The sequence below is a fragment of the Eschrichtius robustus genome, chromosome 6, assembly GCF_028021215.1.
Source record: "Eschrichtius robustus isolate mEscRob2 chromosome 6, mEscRob2.pri, whole genome shotgun sequence".
NCBI classification, from domain to species: domain Eukaryota; kingdom Metazoa; phylum Chordata; class Mammalia; order Artiodactyla; family Eschrichtiidae; genus Eschrichtius; species Eschrichtius robustus.
The window spans coordinates 71530089-71555095 of NC_090829.1; the positions used below are offsets into that span (position 1 = coordinate 71530089).

General features: G+C 37.8%; 1 protein-coding gene across 1 annotated transcript in view; it reads right to left on the reverse strand.

Annotated features, from left to right (window-relative positions):
• ATP13A4 (ATPase 13A4) overlaps window positions 1-23288 on the reverse strand; it is a 138350-nt gene extending 115062 nt beyond the window's left edge. Inside the window, exon 1 of the mRNA XM_068545477.1 lies at window positions 23226-23288. Coding sequence (XP_068401578.1) covers window positions 23226-23288 — 63 coding nt within the window. The remainder of the gene's footprint in view (window positions 1-23225) is intronic.
• Window positions 23289-25007: the final 1719 nt, after the last annotated feature.

Genomic DNA, 25007 nt, shown 5'->3' on the forward strand with positions numbered 1-25007 from the left:
AATGGAAAATTGTTTGGGAGAGTAGTGGGGTAAAAGGGAGACCAGAATTTCTATCTTTTGAAATATTCTGGGATGTCACACCCAACTAGAGGATAATTCAGGACACAATGCTGGGCCAGATAGTTATGATATAATCTCAGGTATTCCTTTTATGCTTTTATTATTACAGAAGCAATACATGCACATTTTAAAGATTAGAAAAGGAACATACAACAAAAACTTTACATTACCGCAACCCAGAGATTCCCGCAGTTAACAACATGCTGCATATATGTTGTTTCTTTCACCAAAATGAAACTATACTATAAATGCTCTTTTCTGATCTGCTTTTTCATTCACTGGCCTCCATTTGTCCATGTCAGTGAGTTTTTATCTCAACTAAAACCCAAATTATATTCAAATTTTTCAATGGACCCACTAAGTTCCACTACAACTGGTTTTTCCAAACTGGTGTGGCACTACTCTATTTCTTAACCTTGATGATAATTAATAAATTTTCACCTTATAAATATCTATTAAGTTGTACAAAAATGTTTCGTGTGCTTTAATATAGGTATTATATAATATTTCACAATAAAAGAAAAGGGGAAATGTCACACACTCCTATATGATTAACATCGTAATTTTCCTGGTTCTTTTAATCTAGATCTTTCCCTATTTCATGATAATGACTTATGGAACAGCCAGCACTTCTGCAAGAATTCAAATGTTAATAGCTACATTCCCAATGATTTCAGATTTTACACAAAGACAACAAATAAATGACCTAATCTTCAGCTGCTTTTAATTAATGGGTTTTATTTTAGAAATAATAACATCTATCCCGCAAAACAATGGTTAAAAACAAATCCAAAATTTTTGTTTATAAAGAATTTAATCATTTCAAAATATATATGTATACCAAATCATCACATTGTACACCTTAAACTTATACAATGTTGTATGTAATTATGTACCAATAACTCTGGGGGAAAAAATAAAAAGTCTATGAGCAAGAAAGAAAAAAAAGAACTTAATTTTTGTTTTGTTATTTTGTATTCTAATGAAAATAGAGGTGTGATTTTATGTCAATTTAAGTTTGACTATAAACCAAACCATAAAAGGGATTTCCTTAGCACGGTGCTTCCAAATCTTTTTTACACACAGTGCAGATCAGATAAGTAGATGAGGCTGCTTGAAGCTGGAGGAGATCAATATCTCAGCATTCCTATATGAACTCCTGTAATCCATCTGTAGCACCCCCAGCACCATCCATGATATACCAACTGGGTAGCCTTGCCTTATCCTATATTTATAGTAAAACAACACCTTCTTTTCTCTTACTTACCTCAGTCTAATCAGAGTCGTAACAGGCAAAGTTGTACTTAAAATGACTATGTCCTATAACTACACATCATTCTTAGAAATACCCTCTTACCTACCAATATGTGTTTATTCAAGCAGGTTTTTGTTTGTTTCTATTTTGCAAATGTCTGCCCCTAACTTGCTGTTCCTTCACCTAGGTAAAAAAAAATCCTAGCAATCTTTAAATGTTATTCAGATAAAACTTGCTCTATGAATCTTCCTCAGTCCGAATTCATCACAAATTTAAAACCAAACTCATTACCCACACCCTCTTCTCTCTCTGAATCACCACTACCACCACACAGACAGTTATGTGACTCAGAAATCTAGGGATTCCCTTTAATATTCTCCCCCTCCTCCCTCAGCATCTAATTAGCTCAAGGTCTATGGATTGTGTCTCCTAGATTTTTCTCAAATTGGTCTCCTCTGCTTCATCACTGATACTTCTCTCCTATTAGTTCAACCTCTAGGCTTACTAGAATCACTGCAAGAGCCCCCGTTTCAGTTCCACATGCACCTGCACTGTTGTCCACGCTGCTACAGAGTTACCTTCCCAAACACCTTCTTTCAGTTCCTTACTAGAGTAACCAACCAACCCGATTTGTCTAGGATTGAGGGATTTTTCGGGATGTGGGCTTTCAGTGCTAAAGTCCAAAAGGTCCAGGTAAACCAGGATGGTTGCCTTAGATCCACCCTTCAATCACTTTAGAATGGCAGGCAAAGCTCTTCCTAACTTTCCCCACACTATCTTCTGAGCCTCTTCTCTCTGTTCTTCCCGTCCCACTCCACCACACACACATACACCCTGCACACCAACTTTGCCAAGCTACATTCAGTTCTCCGAATGGAATGTGCTCTGTCTCTTTACATCTCAGTACCTTTGTACATTGTGTCTCCTTGATTTAGAATGTTCTTTGTCTTATCTGGGCTTGCTAGTAAACTCCTATTCATCCATCTAGATTATTTTCAGTTGGCACTTTTTCACTGAGGTCATCCAGGAATTGGCTGTAGCTTCCTCTCTGTTCCCACAGTACCTTGGATATACTGCTGCCATAACACTAGCCCACTGAACTCTACCCTCTACCAGATATTTGGCCCTAGGACTTTTTTTGTATCCCTAATATCAAGCACAGGGACTCATACACAGAAAGTGCTCAAGAAGGAAGGAAGGAAGGAAGGAAGGAAGGAAGGAAGGAAGGAAGGAAGGAAGGAAGGAAGGAAGGAAGGAAGGGAGGAAGAGAGGGAGGGAGGGAAGGAGGGAGGAAGGAAGGAAGGAAGGAAGGAAGGAAGGAAGGAAGGAAGGAAGGAAAGGTATTTCCTTAGATCACTTTGCCTTCCGTGTAGAACTTATATTTGGGTTAGTTGAATAATATGTTTGCTTCTTCCATTAAAGCATTAGGTCATTGAAGGCTATATCTATCTCCACAGCAACCACACTGCAGAGACTCATTACATTTGTTCAACTGATATGGTTTATCTATTGTCTAAGGCTGAGAAAAGATGGTGACATGAAGGTCTTTGCTGGGGGACATGTCAAGAGGGACTGCAGAGATGTATACATGTAGTCTAAAGGTATAAACTGAGTGCTCTCCCTTCCCTGTATGTGACTGCCGTGGATTTACATTTGCAACAGCCATTTCTCTTAAGGGGAAACCTCTTTATTGCTAAATAGATAAGAGAGTGGAGAATTGGAATCCCCCAACTAAACCAGGCACTGGAAACAGCTGAAACAGCTCTACCCTTAACTAGCTTCTCTGCCTATTGAGAGAAAATGATTCCTTGCTCAGTCGTCATATAGCCCTTATTTCAAAGCCATAAGTAAATATTTATACCAGAGTGTCTAAATGTGGGACTGCCAACCATATGCATCAGAATCACATGGATGTTTTTTAAAAATGCAAATTCCTGGACCACCACCCCAAATTTCGGAGGGTAGGGCCAGAGGACCAGGGCATTTCCAGCTCAGTATCTCCGCTGATTCTTATGCACATGGCATCTGGGAAAAGCTGATCGATACAGTGAAGGAGACTCTGCCATTTAGACCAAGTAACATTTCTTCTCTCAAATGACTATTATAATGACAACTACCTCATAGGGTTGATGTGACAATTAAAAAATATGTTGCCTATAAAGTATTCACACAATGACTAACACAAGACAAGTGCTCAGAATGTATTAGCCAGTACTGCTCCTAGACTTTGAGTTCCTTGGTGAAAGAACATGCCTTTTTCACCCTTGTATTGACCTTGACATTTTGGCATCCAATATACGAACCTACAGATAATCGGCCCCCAACAAATTGAGTTACATTGAACCTTGATCTTGAATAAGGTTGGAGGGAAAATTTAAAACAAAATGCCATTTTTACTAAAATTGGCCAAGATCTTTGGCAAGTGCTGAAAACTGACCCAAGAGAGTTACAAAGGCATTTTTTTATAAAGTTGGTAGGATCCTTCATAAAGTGGCACAACCTTTCTAAAAAGCGATTCAGCAAATTTATCGAGTCTTAAAAGTGTTCCTAATTTTTGTTGCAGTAATATAATTATTATTTCTAGGAATTCATCATAAGGAAATAATCTGAAATGAAAAGGTAAAATTCTACATTTTTATACACAAGAGTAAAACATGCACACACACTAGAAAGAACTTAACTGTCTGACATTTGGAGAACAGTTAAGTAAATATGACACCGCCACAAAATAGAATGTTATTCAGTCATCAAATTGAAATTTACAATAAATTTTTCATGACATAGGGAAAATTTATCATGTGTTAAATGAACAAAGGCATTTATGGGTTGAGTCCAATAATGTTGAAGAAAATTTATAGCAAAAAAAAGCTAGCAGAAAATATATCAAATGTTAACAATGATAGAATCATGGTGATGTTTGTCATATTTCCTTATATTTTTCTGTGCTTTCAAAATTTTATAAAGGAGAATAAAATATATTTTAAAATAAAGTCAGAAAGTAATATTATCTTTAAAAGTAACTGAGACTTTTACTTCTGGAAACATGGAGTAGACTTATTTTTTCCTATTCCTCCCAATAAGTTCAACTAAAATCCGTGAACGTTATACAGAAAACAAACATAAGAAGGTTGAATGGTGGAAAGAAGTCAGATTGACTACAGAACTTGGGAACCAAGGAACCGGTGACACAGTAGTGAGTTCCCTGGGTTTTCTCTTTGCCTCATCTATGACTTGGAGCAAAAGAAGCTGGCAATGGGAGAAGACACACACACACACACACACACACACACACGCACACACCAAAAGCCTGATCTCTCTAGCCAAATGACCAGGAAAGGATCCAAAGTTCACACACAGGAAAACTGTGGCCCCACCCCACCTACACGAGCAAAGGCCAACTGGGGAGTCTAGACTGCTCTTCTCCACATATTGTAAGGAGGAACCTCAACCCCCGGCGGGAATGATGTTAGATAAGGCTGCATAAGGAGCCAAGACTTTCATTCCCACCAAGTAATAGCAAGCACCCTTTTCCCTGTGGTAACAGTGGAAACTATGTGGAGCCTAGACCACCACTCCCAACCAGCAGTAACAAAACTCCTCACCTCCTCCTCCTTGCTAGGGTGTTGTCAGAGGAAGCCCAAGGAGAGCAAGATTTTTTACTACCACCTAGCAGTAGTAACACCCCCTCCCGCGGCATCGGTGGAGGTCATGTGAGGAGGAGCAGCAAGGCACTTCTAATTCTCCAAGCCAGAGAGTTATCCCTGGAAGCCTAATGGTGCTGAAACTTCCACCCTCAACCAACAGTAATGAGGAGGCTCCCCCTCCTCAAGTGTCAATGGCGATTGAGTAGGTTACCTGGACTTTCCCCAACAACTGGCAGTAATTAGGTGGTGCCCTACTCTTCCTCTGCTAGAGCAGTGGCAACAGAAGCCAACTAAAATATAAGTTTTGAATAAGATCCAGAGTCTTGTAACATAATACCTGAAATGCCCAGTTTTTAATTTTTTAAAAGTCATACCAAAAAGAAGAAGATCTCAAATTGAATGAAGAAACAGAATCAACAGATGACAATGCCAAGATAACAGACATGTTAGAATGATCTCATAAAGATTTTAAATCAGCCATTGTAAAAATACTTTGAGAAGCAACTACAGTCACACCAGAAAAATGAAAAAAAGAGAATATCTCAACAAGAAAGAGAAGATCAAAGTAGAACCAAATGGAAACTTCAGAACTGAATAATACAGTGCCTGAAATTAAAAAAAAAAAAAAAAACCCTCAATGAATGGACTCAACAGTAGAATAGAGGGGAAAGAAATAATCAGTGAAATGAAAGATAGAATAATAAAAATTGCCCAAACTGAACTACAAAGAGAAAATAGTCTTTAAAAAAATAAAACCATAAAACCGGTGAAACTATTAAAAAAAGATCTTATTATTCATGTCATTAGAAGGATAATAGATAATTTGAATAACCCTGGAACTATCAAGAAAATTGAATCTATACTTTTAAAATTTCTAAAAGGAAATCCCTGGGAGTTCCCCGGTTGCCTAATCATTAGGATTCTGGGCTTTCACTGCCCTGGCCCAGGTTCAGTTCCAGGTTGGGGAAGATCCAGCAAGCCTCATGGTGCAGCCAAAAAAAGAAATCCCTAAGTCCAGGTGGTTTCACTGAAAAATTCACTAAACATTTAAAGAAGAATTAATATCAATTCTTCACAATTGCTTCCAGAAAATAAAAACGGATGAATTGAAACATTCCCTAATTCATTTTATGAAGTTAATGTTACCCTGATAACAAAACTAGACAGTATTAAAGAAAGAAAGGAAAAAGAAAGCAATGAAACTGTAGACCAATATCCCTTAGGAGTATAGAAGCAGAAGTCCTAAATGAAATACTAACAAATAGAATTCTGCAATATGCTAAAAGAATTATGCACCATTATCAAGTGGTGTATTCAAGGGATACAAGACTACTTCAACATTCATAAATCGATCAGTGTAATCCATCATGTCAACAGAGTAAAAATAAACAAAAAAACAAAACAAAACAAAACAAAAACACAATCATATCAATCAATACAGAAAAAACATCTGACAAAATTTCACAGCCATTCATGAAGAAAACTCTCAGAGAAATAGGAATAAAAGAGAACTTCCTCAACTTGACAAAGAACATCTTTAAAAACATACAGTTAACATTACATTTAATGATGACAGACTGAATGTTTTCCCCATAAGATCAGGAGCAAGACAAGGTGTCTATTCTCACCACTCTTATTCAAACACATTACTGGAGTTGTAGCTAGACAAGAAAAAATAAATAAACAGCATACAGAAATAAAATTGTTTCCACTTGCATATGGCATGATTTCTATTATAGAAAATCCCAAGAAATCTACAAACAGATAACCTCTTAGACTCTTGGAACTAATAAATGAGTTCACCGCTGTCACAAGATACAAGATAAACATACAGAAATCAATTGTATTTCTATATCCCAGTAATGAACATGTGAATACCAAAACTAAAAATACAAGATGATTTACCATCACTCAAACAATGAAATACTTAGATGTAAATATAACAAAATATGTACAGGACTCGTACATTGAAAGCTACAAAATGCTAATGAAATAAACTAAAGAAGATCTTTATTTAGATCTTCTTTAGTTTATTTCATTAGCATTTTGTAGCTTTCAATATACGAGTCCTGTACATATTTTGTATGGAGAGACACACCATGTTGATGGTTTGGAAAACTCAACAGAGTGAAAATTTTAATTCTCTACAAATTAATATATGGGTTTAATATAATTCCTATGAAAATCTCAGTAAGATATTTTTGTAGATATAAACAAGATTATTATAAAATTTGGAATATGGAAAAGCAAATGAACTATAATAGCTAAAACAATTTTGAAAAATACAAATGAAGTAGGAGCAACAAGTCTACCTAATTTCAAGACTTATTATATAGCTACCTTAATCAAGATTGTGTAGCGTTGACACATAGCTCAGCAGAACAGAATAGAAACCAAGAAATAGACCTATAAAAATATGCCCAGCTGATTTTTGACAAATGTGCACAAGTGATTTAATGGAGAAAAAATAGCCTTTTTAACAAATAGTACAGGAGCAATTGCACATCCATAGGCAAAAAATGACCCTCAACCTAAGTCTCATACCTTATACAAAAATTAACTCTCAATGGATTGCACACTTAAATATAAAACATAAAACTTTAAGAGCAAAAGCAGGAAAAAATATTGGGACCTATGGCTGCACAAAGAGTTCTTAGACTTGACTTCAAAAGCACAGTCCATAAAAGGAAAAAATGATAAATTGGAATTCTTTAAACATTTGTTTTGTGAAAAATTTTTGCCTTTTAAGAGGAGGAAAAGAAAATCTATTGACTGAGAGAAAATATTTGCAAGCCACACATCTGACAAAGGACTGGTAGCCAGAATGTATAAAGAACTTTCAAAACTCAACAGTAAAAAAAAATAGTTCAACTAGACAATTGACAAAAGACATGAAGATGCAAATGGCTAACAAACACACAAAAAGATGTTCAAAATCAATAGCCATTAGGGAAATGCAAACTAAAACCAGAGTGAAATATCACTACATACATATCAGAATGGTTAAAATTAAAAATAGTGACAATGGTAAATGCTGGTGAGGATGTAAAGAACCTGAATCATTCAGACATTGCTGATGGGAATGTAAAATGGTACAGCCACTCTGGAAAACAATTCGGTACTTTCTTTAAAAACTAAACATGTAACTTCCATACAACCCAGTAATTGCTCTCCTGAACATTTATTCCCAAGAAATGAAAAGTTACATTCACACAAAAACCTATACACAAATGTTTATAGCAGCTTTATTCATGATAGCCAAATACTGGAAACAACTCAGATGACCTTTAATGGATGAATGGTTAAATAAAACATGGCGCCATGGAATACTATGGAACACTACTCAGCAATAAAAAAGAATGAATTCTTGATACACACAACAACCTTGATCAATTTCAGGAAATTACACTGAATAAAAAAGTCAATCTCAAAGTTTACATACTGTATGACTACATTTATATAACAGTCTTGAAATGATGAAATCATTGAAATAGAGAACAGATTAGTGGTTGCCAGAACTTAAGGAGGGAGTGCAGATAAGAAGGAAATGGATTTGGCTATGAAAAGGCAAATGAAGTATCCTTGTGGTAATGGAAATGTTCTGTACCTTGATCGTATCCATGTCAATTTCCTGATTGTGAGATTGTACTATAGTTTTACAAGATGTTACCAATAGGTACACAGAATCTCTCTGTATTATTTCTTACAACTGCATGTGAATCTACAATTATCTTTACAAAAAATAAAAGACAAAAAAATGAATGTGTCACACTAAATTATATCTGAGTGACTTTGTATGCCTGAAATTCCACGATTTGAGGAATCTAAGGATCCATTTGGCTCTTGGTGATAAATGGCTGCACTATGTCTAGCAGGCAAAGCTTCTTACAGATCTGTGCAACCTCAAAATGAGGACAGGTATGAAACTAAATCAGACAGATCCTACAGATCTATATCTATTTAGAGATGGAAGAAACAGAGGCCCGACAAGGGAAATTCCTCACACAAAATGAATGGTTAATGTAATAATTCATGCTAGAAAGAGCCCAGGCTTCTAAATAGGCCCTTTCCACCATGGCAGTTTGTAAATATCTACTGCCTTCACTGACAGCCTGTCCAAACTGTTAAACACCACCCAGCCCCAGTCCTTTCAGAGCTCTACTAAATGAGCACTGGTGGATAAAGAAAATGTAGACAATCTTAACAAGTAACATTTTACTATGGCAATAAAGCAAAAGTTTTTTTGAAAAAAGAATGAGACCAGAAAGGAAAGGAAAAGAACAAGTCAATGTTTTCTGTAAAGTACCACATAGAAAACATTTTCAGCTTTGTAGGCTATACGGTCTCTCTCACAACTATTCAGTTCTGCTGTTGTAGGGCAGAAGCAACCAGAGACAATCTGTAAACAAATGAAGGATCTGTTTTCCAACAAAACTTTATTTACAAAGCAATCAGTGGGCCAGATCTCACCCACAATCTGTAGTATGCAGACACCTGCCATAGAAGAACAACAGAAACATTTAATGTTTGCACCTGTAGTGACAGTACCTACCTAATGGGGTTATTATAAATTTAAAATGAAGCATCACATGAAAAGCGCTTATCAAAGGACATAGGTCCTAGTAAGTAGTCAATAACTACGACTATTGCAATTATTAGGCAAGAATTGTAAGCAGCTCTTTTGCCCCTTTTCTGTTTGTCCATCTCTGTTTCCCTCAGACCTTATTATGAGATCACTAGGTAACATTTAACCTAACTCCTGTCTTATGCTCTACTGAATGTACACAATGCCTTGTCTAACTTGCTGATTTCTTTCCCGGATTAAAAGGAGTAAGAATGAAGAATTAAGTAGTTAAAGAATGACTGACTCTTTACCCCCAGCATAACCCTCAGCAAATTTGCAGGTGGACCAAGCGGGCAAGATAGCATCCAAAGGAAGATCAGGAGAGGTCAGCAAATCTGCATAGAATGGAAACATGACAAAGAATCTCACCCCCTCCATTAATGGTTAACTGAGATTATTTCCCCCTTTTCCCTTTAACAGTTTTCACGGCCTAGCAGAATCTTCAGAGTTGGTTTTGGAGCATAAGTCCACCTTCTCCCTTGGTTGCCAGTCCTGATTAAAGCAACCTTTCCTTTCCAACCAACAATTGTCTCTTGAGTACTGATTTTTCAACCGGCAAGGAGCCAAACCTGAGTTTGGTAACAGAATCAGACTGATCTAAGACCTGTCTGGTTCTGAACAGAAAGGTCTGAACTCCTTATTGTCAACAACGTTGGTGACACAGTAAGTGGCACTTCTGTGTTCCTCCTGGTAGATGCCCCCTTTATCCCAGAATCTCTGTGGATTTCAAAGAGAGAATTACACTAAGAGAAGGTAGCTTCTTTAAATTATCATTCCAAGATTTTCTGAAGTAAATTGCAAAGAACGATGCCACATGAAGAGTGATTGAAGGAACTCTTTAGATTGGAGAAGAGATACCTGGAGGGGTGGGGCTGAAGGACATACAAGAACAATTTTTAAATGCCTGACTTGTAGAAATGGAAGCTGATTTTTGACAGGGAGCCCCAAAAGGCAAAAGAAGTAAGACTAATGAATTCAGGTTAATAGAACTATATTTCAGCTCAACATAGAGTTTTTTAAATTGTCTGCTCTGTCTTACAAGGAAATGATTTATCTTATGCTGAGTTTCCTTCTCTGATGGCATTTAAGGAAAGGTTACTTGGGTGAGGTAAGGGGCAGGAGAAGGTCAGATAAACTTTGAAGAAGCTTTTGGCCTGAGACTCTGATTCTATGGAATGAATCTGAGGCAAAAGAAGTGTAGTAAACTAGGCATCTATTTCTCTCAATTCTAATCCTCATTTACCTTTCAATTTGTATGCTGTTTCATATCATTTTGGAATGTAACTGTAACTAGCTACATTCATCCATCATTCATTCATTTATTTATTCCAAAAATATATATTGTGCACTTACTTTGTGCCAGGCATTTTTCTAAGCATTGGAGATATAGCAGTGAATAGTTGATCAATAAGCTATGAAAGATTAAGTAGAAAAGTATACCTTCCTTGGGGTAATAAAATATTCTACTTTTATTTGCATATCTTTTGCTATTTTCAATTAGCCTATTAATTTATATAGGGACCCTTTGTAGGCAATTATTTCAATGATGTAAAACTCAAAAATAATTTTTTTCCTGCTCTGTGATCTTGTGTAAAAGTTCAGAAAGAAGATGATTGGGCTTTTCTCCCTATAGTATGAAAGTCCCATAATCAGGCCTTTATTAAAAAACAGATACTATAGCTGTGACCACAGGGGATAGAATTTGATACCAAGATAATAGGAATTCTATCTTTTATTTATTCCTCCTAGGGTAGAAACAGCAGGGGAAAGCTACATAGAAAACTTTCCTGAAATGAAATATGAAGCCTCCCTAGTCTATTGCTATAGCCCCATTCACCTCTGCAACATGGGACTGCTGTGGTCAGAACTGATCCTTTATACGCACATGATGCCTTTTGCCTGAAAAGCCTTTAAATAAATAGAAGTTTCACAACTTTCTATTACACACTTCCTCTTCATAGTTTTCTGGGATGGAGAATGGGAAACATGGCATTTCTGAGCATCAAAATCATATCCCTTCTTGCAGTTCCACATGAGTCTAGATCTCTACTCCTGAGAGGGGTTTTGAAAGCCAATCTGGCTTTACAAATGCACAGACGCCCCTGAAGGGTATGATTTTAGCAACTAGGAAAGACTGTCTTTAAAAATATCCCTCTAACTTATACAAAACACAGACAAGATTTATATGCATTTATATGCAAGATTTATATTTATATTGTAGATATTCACTACAATATTATTAGTAGTAGTAATAGAAAGCTACCTATGTATATAAGAATCTGGTAATCATTAAATGATATTATATAGCCATTAAATTAATGTTTAAGTATTTTTAATAACATGGGGAAAATGTACATGTACTAATATTAAGTGAAAGGAAACAACATAAAATTATGCAGTATGATTTCAAATTTAATTGAAAAAAAGGTGAAGCACAAACAAAAAAAGACTGAAATATAAATGTATAAAATAAAATACTCGTGGTATTTGCCTTGAGTGATGGCATCATTGTGATTCTTCTTTTACTTCTATATTGTGCATATTTTAATCATTGAATATGATTAAATGAACCTTTTTAATAACCAAAATTATTTTATTTTATTTCATTTTTTATTTTTTATTTTATACTGGGGTATAGTTGATTAACAATGTTGTTAGTTTCAGGTGTACAGCAAAGTGATTCAGTTATACATATACATGTACCTATTCTTTTTCAAATTCTTTTCCCATTTAGGTTATTACAAAATATTGAGCAGAGTTCCCTGTGCTATACAGTAGGTCCATGTTAGTTATCTATTTTAAATATAGCAGTGTGTACATGTCAATCTCAAACTCCCAATCTCTCTCTTCCCCTCACCCTTCCCCCCGGTAACCATAAGTTCATTCTCTACGTCTGTGAGTCTGTTTCTGTTTTGTAATAAGTAAATACAATTCAATGAACTTTTAAAATCAGAAAAATAGCAACATGGATGGACCTAGAGATTATCATACTAATTGAAGTAAGTCAAACAAAGACAAATATTATATGATATCACTCATACGTGGAATCTAAAAAATAATAAAAATGAACTTATTTACAAAACAGAAACAGAATCACAGACATAGAAAACAAACATAATTACCAAAGGGGAAAGGGAGATAAATTAGGAGTATGGGATTAACAGATACACACTACCATATATAAAATAAACAGCAAGGATTTACTGTATAGTACAGGGAACTGTATTCAAAATATTTTAACAACCTATAAAGGAAAGAATTGGAAAAAAAAGATATATATACAGAGAGAGAGAACCGAATTACTTTGCTGTACACCTGAGACAAATACAGTACTGTAAATCAACTATACTTCAATTTAAATAATTTTTTAAAATAAAAATGAACATATATTTTTAAAAGCTCTTTTCTACCTCTTCACAGATATCTAAAATACCTTCAGCAAAGCTCTATATTTTATATTCTCTGAGGCAAAAATATCACAGGGGGACCCAACCACTTTAAACATTATTCGTTCAGTTCAGCTAACCTATTATTTATTGACTATCAGATTGGAAATTCTGTATGTCCATTTGTATTTTCTTGTCTAGACCACTCAATCCCCATTTATTTCAGTCCAGGTAATAACATCTAATACCCCAATTTTCTTCTGGCAAACCACTCCCTTCACCACCCTCTGCTGATGTGCTTTATGCAGAGTTGACTCTGACCCCAACTCTAGGACCGGGCATGTGACTAAGACCATGGTATTCTCCTGTCCACACTAACAAATTTGAAAAGGGGAGATGATCCAATCAGAGCCAGTGAGAAAACATGAGTCTTTTTTGCTCATCTATTTTACTGAGACTATTGAAAGAAAGGCAAATTGTTTTTTACACTGGCTTAGTATCTGGGGATGTGTAATCCTGGAGTTATCAGAAGGCCGCATGTGAAGTTTGGGACTAAAACTAGTATTGTATAACCAATTTGACAAAGGTCAGTTACTTCTGAGTAGGAAATCCTCTCTGACACAAGCAAAAATCCATTGGTGCTGGATGAAGAACGGAAGCAAAAATCCTCTACCACTTACCATCCTGAAACCAGGATTCTACAAAATCATGCTCAAGAAACTGCAATCGGAGGGGCAGGAAACTCCCATCTCAGACCAATGACAGATAGAAGACAGAGGTGGCTACCATTGAGAGGATGAACAGGAGTATTGACAAAGCACCACTCCCTGAAGCCCAAACACAAAAGGACTGGCTAGGATTACCTTCTCTGCCCCTACTAGAAGCCTAGCACTGAGTAACAAGCCAAGGAGGACACACTGGTGGAGGGACAAGAGCATGAAGAGAGACCACTTCCGTGATGCAGGCAGGCACGGATGGCTGAAAAATGAAGGGGAATCCGGGTGACCTGATTCCAGTACCTGTGCCCTTGTTCACTTTTATGCCCAAAAGATCAGAAAGCTATGACTTTTATAAAAGAGACCCGGAGGTTTTGTTTCTCACAAACTCAAAATGAGCCCTAAATATAACATAGCTGCTAAACTAATACACACTGTGTTGGGCTTATTTTGTAGCTGTAGTTGTGGTGGTGGTAGTAGTGATAGTCGTGGGTAGTGATAGTAGTAGTAGAGATAGTGGTATTAGTAGGGGTGGTAGCAGTAATAGTAGCCAGGAAACTATTGGAGTTAGAGCAGGAGATTTGGAATCAACCTGCCAAGGTTCAAGATCTGTTTTTGCTGCTTCTTAACTTTCAGATTTGGACAGATTACATAATTTCTCAGTACTTGTTTTTGTAAAATTCAGATTAACAACTCAATTGAGTCAGGAAAGAAGAGAAAAACTCTTCTAATATTTGCATAAAATCTTGAATCTATCTTATCAGAAATATATTAAATAACTTCAATGTTATGTGTGAGATATAGACATGAAATAAGATGCAGTACCCGCCCCTACTAACTCGCAATCTGTTGGGGGAGAAAGATAAACACATGACTCTACTACAGAACCCAGTGAAAATTGCTATAGTAGGCATTCCAATCCACTCCAGACAAGGAAGGGACCAAGTGTGACCCAGGGGCTCCCAGATGGCTTAAAGAAGGAAGTCAGATTTGAGATGAGTTCTGATGGAGGGGCAGGGCTCTGATGGCCAGATATTAGGGTGAAGATACCACCCTGGCAGAGAAAGTATATAATATATTCTGGGAAGAGCAAGAAGACCACATTTTGATGATGAAAGAAAATGGAAAGTAAAAAATTGTCCCTTGGAATTGACTAAAGGAAAGACCTGCACAGTGTGACGTGGCCTCCAAGCTGAAAGATCCTTATCATGCTTGGTGATTCCAAGCTGAAGGAGAGAAAACTTGAAGGTAAATGTATGCCATAAAATTCAACCTTATTCTTCCATTAAAAGCAAGTAGAAGGAACCACTTATCTACCCAAACTGCATTCTTGGATGCTTTTGTTTTTGACCTGGCCTCAAAAATTGACCTTTCCTCACAATATCATCTTCTTTGTACTGATCCTGAGACTGGAGTGCCAGAGATTCAAAATCCTGCAGCCATGGTTCCCCCAAGAAGATTCTGGAAATGCTAAGGTGATTATAGTCTCAGCCAGAGCCCTGTGTGTGCAACCACTAAAATCAGAAAGCGTTCTGGCCTGAGGGACATAATATTTCTCTGGAAATCACCCAGTCCATTTGGGCCTCTTTCTGTTCTTTTTCTGAGGGGGCATCTAGGGCATAACTGTGCTCATTGTACATAAAAGTAGCCTCAGGGTGAGGACGGATTTGAGGAGGCGATGTTCTGAGCTGCCTTCCAACTCTACCCAGCTGTGGTTTCAGGCAACTCACCAAGGTTTACATGATGGGTATCTAGAAATAGCTGTAGCCCATTTAGATACATGGTCTCACTCTGGCTAGTCTTCAAGAGGCTTTGAAATAGTCACAGAGTCTTGAAACTGGTGCCCAGGAATGAATTTCCTCTGGACATATCACCAAATCACCAATTCTTTTGAAAGCTAAGTGCCTGTGCTCTGTGTCTTCTGTGGGGTTTAGCACTGGTTAATTATTTATGAATAGATTTACTCCTTATTCCTTTATTCATTGAGTAATTAATACAGCAACTGCCATAAATTTCCATCTCCCACTTAATGTAATGTCTCCAGATATGTTCTCCTTTCCATGACTAAAAAAATCTCACAGCACTTTGAAAAAATCAGGAGTATCACTTAAATTTCTTAAGATGTTTCACAGAGATTTTATCCACATGTTTTAAAACTTTTTAAACCATATTTTGTATGTGTGCTGGAGAGTACACCAAGAAACCATCTGCATTGGTCTCTGGTTCAAACCAGTAAGGTATTATTATCTCCATCTTGTAAATGAGGTGAAATCAAAGAGAGGTGACCATGATCTACTTTAATAATGGCAGAGCCAACACCACAGTGCTGGTCTCCAGACTCTTAATGTTGTGTTTCTTTCAAATATGCCCTGCTGTTTTGCAACCATTAACAACTGAAGTAGTGCATCCAAAATTAAGCAAAACCAAGAGGCAGTAAATTATCATGTTTAAAGCACAAACTTAGGCTATAGCCTTCCATTTACTTAGCCAGATGAACCTGTGCATGTCATTTAATCTCTCTGTGCCTTAGTTTCCTCTTTGGTAGAAGAGAGATGCTCATCCCTCCTAGGGTTGCTGAGAGGGTTAAATAAGTTACTATATGTAAAGTTCTTAGTCCAGATCAACCGCCATATAAGTATTTGCTGTGACTATTGCCATCCCCGCTCCCAACCTGTTCCTACTTTTCCCTATGGGATTAAGTGGTAGCATCATGCTCTCCCATTGGACAAAGTAGGAACCTTAAAGACTTCCTTAATAATTACTCATCCTGTTCACCCCTTCTCTCTTATACCACAGTCTATGGATCATGAAGTCTTTTTAATTCTAATTTTTAAATATCTCTTAAATCCATTCTTCACTCAGCATCCTGAATCTCTCACCTGGACTATTTCAAACACTCCTTCCTTGTCTTGCCTCCTCCAACCAAACTTCCTCATCCCCTGATGTAACATCCTTTGGAAAGGCAAATCCTACCGTATCATTCCCCGTTTCAAATTTTTCAGTAGCTTCCCCATTGCGCCCATCAGGTTGGCATCACATCTTTCTGATCAAGTCCAACTCAACCGTCAAAGATTCTAATTTAGTAGGCCTGGAATGGGGGCCTAGGAATCTATTTTTTTGTACTCCCCAACATGATTCTGGTATGGTTTTTTCATGGACCAACGTTTGGGAATCATTGGAAAAGATAAAATGTGTACTCATTAGGATGTCTTATACAGTCCTTCAAAGGCTGGCCTTCACCTACCCCTCCAGGGAAATTAAATGCCATCTTTCCCCTTGGAGTGTTCTTTGACAGAGTTGCTACTTCTTCTGTGCTCCCACAGCTCTGTATGCATAAGTCCCACAATGATACCTATTTCAGCACACTTTCATTACATTTGCATCCCTGGTTCCCCCAACTGTAGGACAGCTTCATGAGTGTGTGGCTTGTGCAGTCACACAAGGCCCTGCTTTTGAAAAGATGCTCTGCTACAGTGATCTTGAAGTTCTTAATAATTCTTGAACCAGGGATACCTCATTTTCATTTTGCACTGGACCCCACAAATTACATACTCGGTCCTGCCGACTCTACTGTGAAATCCTTGAAAATAGAAACTGTTTGCTATTCACTCGAAATCCTCTTTGGTTAGCACAGAGGACTCCTGGTACAGAGTAAGGGTTTGGTAAATATTTGTTGAGTTTATACGTGAACGGATGAAAGGGTAGAATAAGGTATCTCACAGAAAAATAGTGTAGCATGGCTAATTAACTCTGAAGATTATTGCTTTATGCTTTGTTTATCCCTGAGGGAGAGAGCAGTCAATTGATAAAGTCACAAAATGATTGACAATCCCCAATAAATAACATAAAATTTCCTAAATTTCTCTTTGAATTTCTCAAACTGTTGCAGCCTTTGAGCCTTGTTACCTCCCTGTTCTTCTCAGAATGCAAAATTGCAGGTTAATGGGGCTTGCAATTGTGCCATCGGATATGCCCTGAGTGTTTGTGCCAAGAACTGTGCTAAATTCTGGGGGGGAGTGGGAAAGGGGAGAAGGAGGCCATAGAAAGGTGAACCAAGCAGGGCCCCTCTTCTCAAGAAGCCATTAAATCGTACTTTTCAAGAGTTTCAATCAAAGACGAGTTGACTTCATGGGAGTTCTGCAGCAATGAATCAAGAATAAAGACCCTAGACTTGGCCAGTGGCCCAGCTTCCTGAACATTTCAACTGACAAAATGTCTCAGTCCGAACACAATTCCTCCACTATGAGATCTGTGGGTTCACTAGTTAACATTGGCAACCAACTCGGAGGTGCCCATGCAGCATAATAAATAAGTGGCTATTGAGGTGGGGGGAGGTGCTTTTGCTCCCTGGTGTTAAGGAAGAAAAGGCCAACATCAGCTATCAAAGTGAGCCAAATAATTTTAGAGGACAGATGCCCCTAGCTCACGCTGAAGGGGCAACAGGACTTCCAATGTGGCAAAGGCCACACACCACCCTGCTGCTATATTGTGTACCCGTGGCACTAACTTCTTGCTGTTCCCACAAATGACTTGGAAGTTCAAAAAGAGTTTCTCTTGCTTTTCCACATTCACTAGTTTTTAGTTACCCAGTCTACTGGTTGATATAACATCAGTGATAGCATTAATATATTCTAGTAAAGAAAAAATGCTAAGAAATGTATAGCGATGTGATCAATTTCAAATTAAGGAAATGAAAAATAATTCCGCCATAAAGTATCATTTTCACATTCCAGATGAGCCAAAGTCAAAAATACTGATAATGCTCAACATTGGCAAGTATGGTAGAGAAATCAAGTATTCTCAAAAACAGACTGCCAGGGGGCTTCCCTGGTGGCGCAGTGGTTGAGAATCTGCCTGCCAATGCAGGGGACACGGGTTCGAGCCCTGGTCTGGGAAGATCCCACATGCCGCGGAGCAACTGGGCCCATGAGCCACAACTACTGAGCCTTCGCGTCTGGAGCCTGTGCTCCGCAACAAGAGAGGCCGCGATAGTGAGAGAGGCCCGCGCATCGCGATGAAGAGTGGCCCCTGCTTGCTGCAACTAGAGAAAGCCCTCACACAGAAACAAAGACCCAACACAGCCATAAATAAATAATAAATAAATTTTAAAAAAAAACAAAACAGACTGCTAGTCAGAGTATATTTTTGTACAACCGCAATCTTAGGGAGGACAATTTGGGCAATGTAGGGCAATGTATCAATCAAAATTTAAAACACACAACCCCTTTAATGCAGCAGTGCTTTTCCTAGGACTTTATCCTAAGGAAATGATCTGATAAATATTTTAAAACACATGGACAAAGTTGTCCATCACAGCCAAAAAAATTTAGAAATGACATAAGTGAGTAACACGAGAGATTTACTTAGTATAGCATAGTCCATCCAACACAATTTAAACATTAAAATGGTTATGTGGAGCTGTAAATATCAAAACGTAAATATGTCCCTAATATATTTTAAGTGTAATGAAAAGCCAGCTTTAAAAGAGTATAAATGAATGACTCCATTTTTTGTTTAAAAAAAAAATACGTATTTGTGAATAGGTGGTGCACATTCTTTTAAGAATAGATTGTGATTGATTGTCTTTTGTTTTGGCATGATGCATAGTGCAAATAAATGGATGGTACCCAAATACAATATTCTTATTCTATTCAGACATGTATAGGGGTAAAAAGGGAAGTCTTGAAGAAATAATATATGCTGTGGTGTGCTGGTATATATTTAACAGCAAGCCTTCAGGTGGGGCAGGTAGAAGTTCTCTGTAGCACTTACCGATTTCTGTGGCATAAATACTCCCAACATTATTCATTTCAAGCTACTAATGTGACATCACTGAATGCAGAGTTGGGAAGAGATGTACAGTAACATACCATTATGTAGTATTTCCATGATATGGATACAACCGATAAAAATAATCATAAGAGTATAGATAATACTAAAATGTAGTAAAATATTAGAAAGTGATTGTATATGCATTTTTTATAAGTCTGGAAGGAGAGTCACCAATATAATAATATTGATCATGTCTGGGTGGAAAGTTCATGAATCATATTTACTTCATTCTTTAGACCTTTATATGTCATTTCAATATTTTTATAGTAAACATATGTTACCTTTATAATCAGAAAAAATTTTCAAGGTTTTTTTTTTCTTTCTTATTTGCTAAAATCTAGGAAAGAAAGAAATCAGAGAACACAACTTTTAAAACAAGTCTAGCTGTAACAAAACACTTCCCCAAGAAGGAGTCTGATTTCATTAGAGTATTACTAAAGATAATGGTGAGTAAAATTTGAATCAATTAAATCATACTTTTATTCAGTCATGGTATAAGGAAATGAGCACTCAGTGTTTCTAAGGCCTTTCAAAATATAAATATGCAACATCTGAATACAAAGGAATTTGAGCTCCCAGCCCATCTTACACTCTCCCTCTACAAATAAGGACACTGGGTCCTAAGACTGGTAGGTGTTTTCCAAAGTAAGCACTACAAAGCAGGTTATAAAGTAACTCAGCTCCTCTCCATTTATAAATGGTCTCTACAGCTTGTGAATAAAAGTATATATTCCTCACTTATCATTATTTAATGAGAAGAAATGACCTCATGGGGGGTGGGTGGACAGGGTAGTATTCATTCATTTGGTTAATTGCTGAAGCCCTCACTCCTCCTATCTTTGCATAGACATCAGCTTATGCTTCTCTAGAATTTTATAGTTCTTCAGACAATTCCACATAGACTGTCTTAGTTGATCCTCATAAGAGCCCTGTGAGACAGGTAAAATAAGAAGGACAACTCCCATTTTACAGGTACAAAAACTGAGGCTAGAGCAGGCAAGTGGCTAGTCCAAAGCTAGTGAGAGCCTGGTCTCTGGTTCCATTATGGTGCTGTCTGGGAGATGGTCTCCTCTTTGAGGTCTTTCAGAGGCAGTCATCTGGGTGAACCTTCTCAGAAGGTCACTTTCTCCTCTTTCCTGCCTTGTCCTCCTAACAAGTTCTTTCTTCCATTGGTTCCTATCTCATTTTGCACTTAAGGATATTACTTTCAGGTCACCTAGAGTGTCTCTTTCATTCCTGTTTTATTAGTTCTAGAGTGGAAGATAGTCCCAGACATCATTAGGCATGGAAATATTCTGTTCTTCTTTATTTGACATGAGGGCTAAACCCTAGAACGCTGTTTTCTCTTGAAACTTGCAGTCATTTCTATCATCGGAGGAATGACTTCTGCAAAGGTCCAAAGAGTGTATATTAGAAAGCAAGAAACTGTAAACACTTTGGTGTGACACATTTCTAGACAATCTTGATTTGCTAAAAGGGATTAACGTTGAGGCCAAACAAGACAGACTGACTCAGGAAATACAAATCATGTACCACAAGAGATCCTGGGAAATCTAAGCAGATGAGATGCATCTAAGCTTTGTTTTATCAGGGAGGAAGTGTGTTCTCCTATTAAGAGTGCTATATCCTCTGCAAAAGCTGAAGAAGGCATCAGGAAGCTATGTTCAGGTCTACCAACTTAACCTACGTGGGGTCTCGGCTCCTGGTCTTCATGGTTGATGTAACCTTAGATGAGCAAATTCTCAGTGTATCAGTTTTCTCCTCTTTCAGCTGGGAAGCATAGCACCTACCTCATAGGGTGTAGTGAAAACCAAGTTAGCTAGTAGGCAAGAAACTATTGGTAAACTAAAAATTTCTAAATATATGTGGCATACATTTAAGATATCCTGCTAATCTTTGAAGCTTACTGCTCTGGGAGAAGGGAATGCAGTAATGAGCTTAAAAGGGACAGAGTGTCAGACACAGCAACAGGCAGGTGGCCAGGTTTCTCCAGGCCGAGCAGGATGGAGCGCTCAAGAGTGCATACTAATTGCTGCACCTCCACTGAGACTACCGGCCAGATGACTCCTCTCCAGAAAACACAGTGTCCTTTCCTTGTCAAAGGCCCTCTCCTAACTGGGCTTTCAGCTGCATGCAATACTAAGCTGACACTGTGATGCATTGACTGGGTGATGCTGTTACGAAGATGAACTATTAACCACACTGCTTCACTAGGATACGTAGGCTAAAGAAGGGGTAGTAGTTTCCCTCGAACTAGGAAAGCCTTGACAGAAAGTAGATGATTCTTCATGACTCTTGAATGACAAATTGTGGAAGAGAAGAAATGAGTGTGCAGGAAAAGAGTAGGTGTGTTTCCATCTGAGGATTTGAGGAAGAATTTAAAAAATCAGTAGAGGAAAAAAAAAAAATCAGTAGAGGGAAGGAGACTCTGCCTTCTGGTGAAGACTATTCAAGATGAGGATCAAATTTTCAACTTAATATAGAGAATTCTCTTCATTCTCTTAATATAGAGAAAACACTCTGGAGAAATAAGGATGATATCCAACGTGGGTCAGAAGGTCATTTCTGGTGACATTTGTGTAGGGCCTAAAGGCAACTGTCATTTGGTGGTCAAACCCAAAAGAAGTAAGGAGATGGTTAAGAAAGTCACGTAAACTTGGGTGACTTTGATTCCCTTATAATTTTTTCAGCTTTGATAGCAGAAGGCATCTACTCTTGAAGGTCCAAAAAAATGTTGTTGCTATAGGAACAGGTAAGCAGATTAGACTTGAAAGACCAGTTCAGGAGCAAAGAATTTAACAGCCAGGGCTAAAGCAATTAACCAAGAAAACATTTTAAGTAAGTATCTTTTGGGTTTGTTATTTATATATTAATTCCAGGAAGATAAAAATGTTACTGTAGAATGAGAGCTTCACGTTTTAACATTTTAATTACACCATTACTGGCATAAAAGTCTATGCTTGCACAATTAGCAGAACAGCCTTATTAACAGTAGTACACATTCCTAACTCTCTCTTGATTATATTGTAATTGAGAAATACAGCTTTAATTTCAGCAAGAGCATAAGAATCATCTTTGATTTTTCCTACAGTTTCTCAGATGGGAACACATCTAAATTAAAAGAGACAGTGAACTCCAGAAATTTTTCTGAGACCAATCTTTATGTAGGGAGCTACAAGTAAAATTCTAGAAGTAAAGAGAAATGCATGTAGGCTGATAATTGTTAATATTTTATATGTTTTCCCTGTCCAACAGTCTTTGTGAACACAGATATGTGAGCAGAGAAGAAGGTCAGAACCCCGGCTCCCCTCCTATTTCGCTGTAGATGTGCTACTTCTTCCTATCAGGGAATAAACTGCTCTCAACATTAGGGATTTGCTGAAATTATTAGACGTTTTGAACAGAACTTGCTATACTGATAAGTCTCAAAAACATATCATGAAGGGGCATTGTACTTCTCTCCCTTTCAATTTTACTTCAAAACATTCTTGATAAAATGAATACAATATTTTCCATCCTAGCAAATTTCTGCTGTCAGAGGTTACATTTATGAGAAAGAAAGATTTCTTGAACATTACCTTTTCTCACATAATGCCAGAATCAAATCGCAGAGAAGAGTGTGTGTATGAGTGTGTGTGTGTGCGTGTGAGTATTGGAGGCTGGGGAGTGGGAATGGAAAGGGGGGGGGGGAAGTGGCAAGGATCTTACCATCTCATTCTCTTCTCCTTCATTGAGCAAAGCTTGCTGGCCCTTCTCAAAGTGGTCCCCCATGGAAAAGTGATTCCACTCCTCCCTGACCTTCTGGAGCAGATGCGTCCAGGACGAATTGAACTTGCCCAGCCACCGCCGCTCACCAGCTGACTGAAAGACTTAATGATCCTCCAGGTTAAAACTCCTTCTGGAGCACACACCTTCTTTGAGCAAATGACAGTACTTAGCAAACTGAACTCCTCCTACGAGCCACCCTCTTCGTGGAGGAATTTCTGCAGGCTCCGGGCTAACTGCATTCTCTCTGAGCAGCTGTCCCAAAGGAGGCTGCTCCCATGCTGATCTTTTTGTGCCCAACATACAGGGAAAGAACTCATTGCCTGCACAGTGCCTGCCAGCAGAAGACATCTGACTGCAAATCCAGCGGGACAATGCGGAGTTGGCAGGACCTCTCCGAGGAGAGGGGAGCGGGCACAAGGACTCCCAGATTTATTCACGAGGAACGGGGGTGGGAAGGAGGCTAACAGAGCTGCAGAATTTATTTGATTAATGAAAGCCCTAATCCATCGGCTTTTAATAGGATCCTCATTCATTTTGCTTACCAAAAGTACAAGTTGTGACTAATCCTCTTCAAAAGGTATTTGAAATCGCATTCCTCTGTGTGCAAAACACATCGCACTTAATGTGTACGTGGAATTGTTTACTTTTTTGAGAGACTTGCAGAAAAAAAACCAAAGGTATAACCACGCTATTCTGTGTAGTCTCCTCTCACTAAATACTGGTGGTTAAACTCTTAAGGAGTCTAGACTCATTTTTTTGATTTTTTCACACATTCATTCAAGACACATTATTTGAGCACAGCGACTACATACATAAATCAAGTCATATTTGCCACCCTCAGACGGATGTAGAGCTTCAAATATGCAAACAAATGTGATGAAATGTGGTTAGTTATCATGGGAGCTGGAACAGAAGTCTAAGATAACTGTCAGAAGTCCCAGAATGGTGGAGGGGAACACACATCCATGTCCGCTCTGGAAAAAAAAAAAAAATCTAGCTGCTCATCTGCGCTGGCCTCGCCATGTGATCACTTAACCTACAAGAACTGGTCTTCTCATCCAGTAATTGGAGGAATTGAATGAGGGCTTGGGGAAATGTATCGTACAGCACTGATCAAGGGCTGTTGTTATAATTAAACTAAACATCCAGTTTAACAGCAGTCAGTAGAGCACAGCGTTTAAGGGCATGTGCTCGGAATTTGGAGGGCCTGGGTTCAGATTTGGACTTTCCTAGTTATGCCACCTGCGGATAACAAGTTTCATAAGCTCTAGAAGCCTCCATTTGCTCACATGTAAAATAAAGATGATAATAGAACTTACCTCCTAAAACTGTTATATGAGGGACAGTGCCTGGGAAACAGTATGTGTTCAATAAAGGAGAGTTATTTTTACCTTCGCTGTGTCCACTCCCTCTCCTTCAAGCTATGCACAAATGTTGGCACTGATATTCCCAACCTGATATGAAAAACCCTAACAAGACCAAGACTAAAGTGTGTGTGGGTGGGTGTGTAAAACATTGAGCAAATGGTAAAGTATAACTAAGATAAACATTAAAAAGAAACCTATTGTAATATTAATTCCTATATTATACATACATGCAGTTCTCTGAATTTCTAAAAATTATCAGCACACCTAACCACGTCAATAACCATTTTATCACAAGATCAAAATATAAGGAGTATGAGGCTTCTTTTTAGGGGAATGAAATGTTCTGGAATTAGAT